At 34.5% G+C, this 8,217-nt stretch overlaps 1 protein-coding gene across 1 annotated transcript; it reads left to right on the top strand.

Moving 5' to 3' along the window:
- The first annotated feature begins 2,244 nt into the window (after window positions 1-2,244).
- Window positions 2,245-4,183, top strand: LOC127092129 (xyloglucan galactosyltransferase XLT2). Its single transcript, XM_051030943.1, has one exon. It carries the CDS (start codon window positions 2,508-2,510, stop codon window positions 4,005-4,007), a length of 1,500 nt encoding a protein of 499 aa, XP_050886900.1. The 5' UTR covers window positions 2,245-2,507; the 3' UTR covers window positions 4,008-4,183.
- The last annotated feature ends 4,034 nt before the right edge of the window (window positions 4,184-8,217 follow it).

Raw genomic sequence — 8,217 nt, 5'->3', positions numbered from 1 at the left:
CAAAAGCGCCCTCTAAAGTGCGCTGTCTATTTCAGTTGTTCGCTCCTTATTTTTTCTCTTCACTTTAGAGTGCGCTTTTGTAATAAAGCACCCTCTAAGGTGCGCTGTCTATTCCAGTTTTTGGCGTAGTTCACCCATGCATTGTGCGAATGAGGAGTAGGATGATCAGGATGATAACAGTGCTCATGAGGAGCGAGGGAGGGCGCGTACGAGGGGAGTTGCATCGCAAATAAGTTATAAGAAGGTTAATGGTAGATTTCTCATTGAGCCCAACGGAGAATCGTAAGTAATTATGTTTTATATTATATTTTAAATTTGAGTTGTTTTTTAAAATTAATACTACCTCAATATTTGGTTGTTTAGTTTTGTGCTGTTACACCCTGCACCAACGAGCATAACACAATTTATTAAAGAAAAGTATAGTGTTATTGAAGTTGGTGACTGCAACGACGCAACATGTAGTATTAGTGTTATTGAAGTTGCACGAAGGATGATAAATTCAATGATTTTTAATTAAATTGTCATTTAGATTTAGATTAATTAAACAATATTATTATTTTTTAATTATATTTCCATTTAATTAGTGTGAATACCTGGATAAACTCCGTTCCTTAATGAGATCCATACGGAGACTCATATCAAGAGAAATGAGGAATATGTCGATGAACGCTTAAGAGAAACTCAAATATGTTTTTTTATTTAGTCATTTTATTTATTTATTTTAAATACTAATTTATTTAAATTAAGATAATATCTAATTTTTTTATAGGAGGAGTATGATAAATGACTCGCCACTTTATCTATTAGAGATTCCTGAATTACCTGCACCGCCATCGGAATATCCTACTCTTCCTACTGTGTCATTCCATACTTGGTATGATGTATCAGGCAGGAAGAAGAAAAATGGAAGAGTGTATGGTGTTGGATCGTTGACCAAAAATATCAGACGACATGATAGGAGTTTGAGAATGATAATTGCTGATGAAGAAGGATCATCACGTCCACCCATATTAAATGTTGAAATGATAAAAAATATGAAAAACTTAGCGCATTCTAACCGCACGCGAAGCAGCAGTAAGAAAGGAAGAAATGAAGAGAAAACAAATAGAGTTGGAGGAAGCACACGAGCGCGCACAAATATTTAGAAAATTTGACCGCACAAATAAACTAATGTTATGATTGTGGATAAGAGAAATTAGTGGATATGGAGGAATTGATGATCATGGACAAGATGACATAGAGGAGAATAATTAAAATGTTTAAATATGAAATTTTTTATTTTTAAATTTAATCTTGTTGAATATTAAGACTATTTATTTATATTTCTATTTTAATCATAAAGTATTTAATTTTATATTTTATTTAAGTTTTATTTTTATAAATTTTAAAATTAAAATTTATTTATTATAATTATACTATTATTTTTATAATAATAATATAGTTATAATATTTTTTATACAATATTATAAATATTAACTAGGACTAACTTTAAAAAAAATATAATGTAATTCATTTGTATGGAATTACATTTCACAATCAAACGCGACACTGCGTTGTAAACGACTTAATCCTTCGCAAATTATTAACACACTGCACGTCTATTTTGTGTCTACACCTGCGTATTTGTGTCAAAAGAACTTATAGTTTACCAGGGATTAAACTCTTGATAGAATAGCAATGTGATAGACCCTTCCCAATAAATTTATTTTGTGATGAGGTTTTATACTTGTGAGGGTTTAACCCAACAAAACAATGTTTTTCTTGTAAACTCTGATTGACTTTTCTGCAAGAGAGTTCGCAGCTTTATAATATACTCTCTATTAATAGGGTTATCATTATCATTGAGGTATTTTACATGTACAAATTTAAAATCATTCTTATTTTATTTTTGCAACAAATTTTCTTTATTAAAATAAAACCAAACAAGAGGAAATTGTAAAACACATGCAGATAAATGATGGCGGTGGAAGCTGGTTTTCTGTGTGGCTCAGAGTTTGATTTTCCTGTTATGAGTAGTCTGTAGTCATTTTATTTGTCATTCTGGTTTCTTTTTGTTGATATAAAAGCAGCTTTTAACTATATCATTCTGGTTTATTTTCCTGATACAGTAGTTTTTTGTTGTTGTATATTTCTGTTTCCATTTTGTCGTTATAGAGGAGTTTTTGGTTTGTATCGCATGGATGTTATTTTTAATTTATTCATTTTGCATTAAAATAAAAAAAATATACAAAGCTCATATCAAGGCACAACAGTCAAAAGTCGCAACAAAATAAGCCACGCGTCCCTTTAGAACTGATTCCAAAGAATCCCCTGTCGGTTACCCTCGCAGCCGGTAGATTTACTGGACACGTGTCAGTAAAATTCTCCCATTTCTTTATAGCCGCATTTATACTCCACCATCTTCACACGACCCAAAAAGCAACACTTTCCCCCTGCAAAAACCCACCATAATTTCCGCTTCAATTTCATCGGAAATTCTACAACTCTTCATCTTCTTCTTCTTTCTCATGCTTTCCAAATCACTCCCATCCTCCCCTGCATTCAGAATTGACACAAAAACCAAAACCTCCTTCGCAAAAATCCTCCAATCATTTTTCTCAATCCAAAACCCTCGAGCATGGATTCTCTTCATCGTCCTCTTCATCCAGATCCTCTTATTCTTCAACCTCCGTAGATTACCAACCCCAGTCGCCCTTCACCACCATCACTTCCCCACTCGCCTCGCTCTCACCCAAACCGCCGCAATTCACAACGGCACTGTCTTGGATTCTTCTCCCACTATCGACAACAACGATCAATGCGGTTCCGGTAGGGTTTTTGTCTACGACCTTCCTAAATTCTTCAACCAAGAAATTCTCGATAATTGCGACAATCTCAATCCATGGAGTTCTCGCTGTGACGCCCTCTCCAACGACGGATTTGGACAGAGTGCAACCGGACTTGCCGGAATCATCCCGGAGAATCTCCTTCCTTCGTGGTACTGGACGGACCAATTCGTCTCAGAAATTATCTTCCACAACCGCATACTAAACCACAAGTGCAGAACCATGGAGCCAGAATCCGCTGCGGCGTTCTACATACCATTCTACGCTGGACTCGCGGTAGGGAAGTACTTATGGCTGAATTCTTCCACTGCGAAGGAACGCGATCGTCACTGCGAGATTATGCTGACGTGGCTTCAGGAGCAGCCGCATTACAAAAAATCCAAAGGCTGGGATCATTTCCTAACGATGGGGCGCATCTCATGGGATTTTCGCCGCTCCAAAGACGAAGATTGGGGTTCTAGTTGCATCTACAAGCCAGGGTTAAGAAACATCACGCGCCTTCTCATAGAGCGAAACCCGTGGGACTATTTCGACATCGGTATTCCCTACCCTACTGGATTCCACCCCGATTCCTATTCAGACGTCATTCGCTGGCAGAGTTTCGTCCGCGAACGCCGGCGAAACTCGCTATTCTGCTTCGCCGGTGCTCCTCGCCGCACTTTCCGCAACGATTTCAGGACAATTCTGTTGAATCAATGCCGTGAATCTGGTGGATCGTGTCGCACGGTGGACTGCACCGGGTCACGGTGCTTCAACGGAACATCAGCTATCACAGAAACCTTTCTCGACTCCGATTTTTGTTTGCAACCAAGAGGGGATAGTTTCACGCGCCGGTCGATTTTTGATTGCATGGTAGCCGGTTCGATACCGGTTTTTTTCTGGCGGAGATCCGCTTATTTTCAGTATCAATGGTTTTTACCGGATGAACCGGGGAGTTACTCGGTTTATATAGACCGGGACGCAGTAAAAAACGGTACTTCTGTTAAAGCAGTGCTCGAGAGTTACACAAAAGAAGAGGTAAGTAATATGAGGGAGAAAGTAATTGAGTACATTCCAAGGATGGTTTATGCAAAACATAGCAAAGGGATAGATGGTGTTAAAGATGCATTTGATTTTGCCATGGAAGGTGTATTTACAAGGTTCAAGGAACAACTACAACCTGGGTTTCATAAGTGGAAATAAGAATGAGGTAAATTGCATTGCATGTTGGTAGATTTAGATAGAAAAAATAAAAATTATAGACAAATAATGATGCATCGTAGTTGTTTCAAACATAAATTTGGTAGGTTAGAGTTTTTGTCCTTTGCCTGTATGGATTTATTTATTTATTTATATAGGATGTACCATATTGATATTGATTTTGCGGTTATTTTTCCAAGGATGGATTATACATTTACGGATATTGATATATGTTGTATAATGACCTGTTTAGTTGAATCTTGTTCAAGGCATGCATTTTGAACAAATGAGGCAAATCCTTTAATTACATATGTACATACCTTCAAAGTATTTTTTTGGGGTGTCATTTGTGAGACAATTTTTTGAAGTATTCAAAACTGTATTTCTTATATAGAAAGTCATTACTTCTATTATAATTATAGTTGTTAATAGTATAATTCAATCAGGAAATATGCTATTTGTTTCTAAAAAAATTTAAAAACTGTATTTCTTATATAAAAAGTTATTATTTCTATTATAACTATGGTTGTTAATAGTATAATTCAATAATTTGTTTTTAAAAAAAATTAATAAAATTTTTTAAAATAGTTTTCTGCATTTTCAGTTTCAATTCGGGTTGTTTTTAATTTTGTTTGGTTCTTGAATTTTGTGCAATATAAACTTTCAGTTCATTAATTATTTTAACATTAGTTTAGTTTAATTTGACATTTTTTTTATAAAAGTCCTAACTACTACACATAACATTGTTTAAAATTTATTCAGAATTTATTCCGCGTGACATTATTGATAATTTATTCTGCAATTTATTTATAGAAAACAGTTTTTAAATAATCAAAAGAGAATTTAAAAACAATAAATTTAAATGAAATCAAACAGACGCCTTTCACTAATCAATATTATAGTTAATGAAATAAAATAGAGAATTATATATATGGCATCCCTATAAATATAATTTTATTCTTATATTATACAAAATGGCAATTATTTTTTTAAAATAAAAAAATATAACATAATTTGATTTTGACATTTTTTAAATCAATATATTTTAAATTGGTTTTTTTAAATTCAATATTATTATACCCTAAATTTTTCTCTAAGTGCTAATTACCACATTATACTAAAATGATGGTGATAAATTGTGTGTTTGATGGGGAAACCAAATCCTAATTAAGTCCTAATCTTGCAATCAAGAGATAGGGGCAAAATGGATATTTTGCTTGGAAGTTATTTAAAGTTCAAATGGACGAAGAAGTCTTCATTTTGTATCTTGATTAAGACTTGTGACGCACAATTAACATCATGATTGATAAATGTTAAAGGTGAATTTTTTGTTATGCTGGATGTCCAGAATCTTCAATACTGAGGTGTTGCATGATATCTTGAGCTTGTGTTTGATTTGGGAATCTAATCAAATCAAGTGATTAAGACAAGTCTGAGACGAAAGAAATCAATTGATCAAAGATAACTTTAATCAACTAATTAATCAGGGCATGATCACATTGAGAATCAAAAGTACATGGCATCATACAAAAAGCAACATGGCATTGAAAATTAAAATTTATCAAAACTTTGATTTAGAATTTTTTTGGCGCCGAAACATGTTTCAAATATTTCCCAGATTCAAAATCGTCTAACCGAACCTACTATTGAAAAGTTCGGATATGCGTAATAGTACCAATATAATGCTAATAATCCACAAGTCAATCAACAACTATTAAACACAACTAATTGAATACTCTATAATAGTAAAAGTCTATCTCCAACGATATCCACACACAAAAAACTAAGTCAAACAATTTTTCGAACACTTGGTGTGCGAAAAACAAAGTTTGGAATTTTATATGGTGTTTGTTGTTATAAGAAATCCAATCACAGCCGAATGGTTAATGATCAATACAACAAACACAAGATTTAAAATGTAATCAAAATTATGATCCAAACTATGTTGATCCGATGATTAAAGCAATCGATAATTTACAAGTCAAAAAATAAAAGAGATAGAGAAAAGAGAGAGTATGCAAGGATTTGTTTAGGCAATTCTCAATTGACCTCGCTATGGGTACGTCTGCCCTCAATTCGAATTCAAATTTAGATATTAATATAATAAATATTACTTTACAAATGTATAAATACAAGGGATGAGAAATCAAATCCCACAAACCCTAAGTTTGTTCTTAACTCTAGAACCTCCAAAAACCTTAATCAAAGATTGATCAAGTCACCAACAACGCTGCTTCAATTCACCTATTGTTGCCACTTCCTTGCACAACCTCCTTGTCTCAAGGCTTTCACTCGATCGGATCCGAATTGTATAATCTTGTCAAAAACCTTCAAACCCTAAATATCTTGAAGGAAAGCCCTAAATGGGTTCTTATTTGAATCCCTCAAATATCGTAACCTAATATTCTCGGTACAAAAAACCTAACTGGACGTTGTCAATCCTAATCTAGATGGCACCCAATAAAAAAATGATTATGTGTAGTTTGATTATGTGTATGCATAGATTGAATTGAAGATGATGAGATGCTTTGAAATCTTAGATTCATGTAGGTTTTACTCACTCTAGAAACCTTACTAGAGAATGATGCATGTATGAAGTATTTATATACATGGGTGACTTATGACAAAAGGAAATGCAAAGGAGGATAGAAAAATATGAATTTTTGAATAAAAATATCAGATAGGTCGACCTATACAGGTTATGTGTCGACCTGTTCGATGCATAGGTCGACCTGTTCAAGGTCATGTGTCGATCTATGACAATTATGTGCTCCTTATGTGTCCACATGAAGACTCAGCACATTAAATAGAGGCTACATGCTTTAATACAAAAGCATATGTGTTGACCTATAGCCAAGAAAATTTTCCATAGGTCGACCTACAGTTCTATGTTTCGACCTATAGCCAGAAATGTTTTTCAATAGGTCGACCTATAGTTCTATGTGTCGACCTCTACTGTTATGTTTCACAAAAATTGATTTTTTATGCATGTTTGATGCATGAAACCTTTCCCACATTGTTTCCAAATACTTTTATGCTTCCTAATGCTAAGACGCACATAGATATTCAGAGGATACTGCCCAATATACATTTAAGCTAAAGTATCATAGTTTTGACATCATATAAAACACATCTAATGGAAGTTGCACTCACATACTCCCCATTTTTTATGATGGAAAAACTTGAGACGATGCGTATGCGTTTGCAATGAACAACTCCCCCTGAATGTATGCACCCTACGAATTCATTCATCTTCATCTTAATTCTCCCCCTTGTAAGACCCCAATTTTGACCCTAAGATCCCTCATGCAACCTCATCATATGCATTAGCATTAGGATCACACCTTGGCATTCTCCTTACCCCTCTTTCATTGGGTTTGTTTTGGGAGAGATCACCAAGCACCATGTGATTGTATCATACTTGTATATTATCATTTTTACTAACCAAAATACCAAAAATATGTCTTTGCATTTGCCTAACTCTTTTGTAGGAAGGGCATGATCCCCATTGATCTAGCAAGCTCATATCTAGGGTTTAAGACCCTCATGGCTAAAAGAACAACCAAGGATGGATCCACAATGTCCCAAATCATCATATATGAGTCCCCAGGATCTTAATATGTTACTTTGATCAAGTATTCTTCAAGAGTTTGGAGGTGATTTGCCTTGGAAACCCTAGTTTGTCTGGGTATCTTGAGTAACTTTTTCAACAAGCTACCTCACCAATTGATCAAATTTCTCAAGGGACACTTCAAATTTCATCATATTATGCCTATATTATTTACCATGAGCCTAAAAAATCAATAGAATTGGAAGTTAGTAAGTTGGTTGATGGCGGTTGGCCAGATGAATTCATCTGATCAAAATTGGGTCTCCCTAGACCCTATATCCTATAATTTTCACCATATTGTAACACCTCAAAATTTGCCCTCCTCTCTTGGGACTAGCATTAACATATTACATATCATTTTAGGTCATTAGGCATTGCATATTGCATATCATGTGGTTACGTTGTGCAAGCTATTCTCCCAAGTCTTGATCAGAGGATGAGGAAGTCAAAGTGCAAGCCTAGGGTTTATTGACTGATCATGGACCATCTGAGGATTGGGCTGTGAATTAGGGTTTCATGATTCTCAAAGGAAATTGATCTTCATTTTGATTACAATGGTACATCATCATCATCATGGTTGGATGTCATCAGGAGATTGAAGCT

Source organism: Lathyrus oleraceus, chromosome 6 (genome assembly GCF_024323335.1).
Source record: "Lathyrus oleraceus cultivar Zhongwan6 chromosome 6, CAAS_Psat_ZW6_1.0, whole genome shotgun sequence".
Lineage (NCBI taxonomy): Eukaryota > Viridiplantae > Streptophyta > Magnoliopsida > Fabales > Fabaceae > Lathyrus > Lathyrus oleraceus.
Note: the sequence above shows the minus strand (reverse complement) of the source record. Positions and strands in the feature narration are given on the sequence as shown.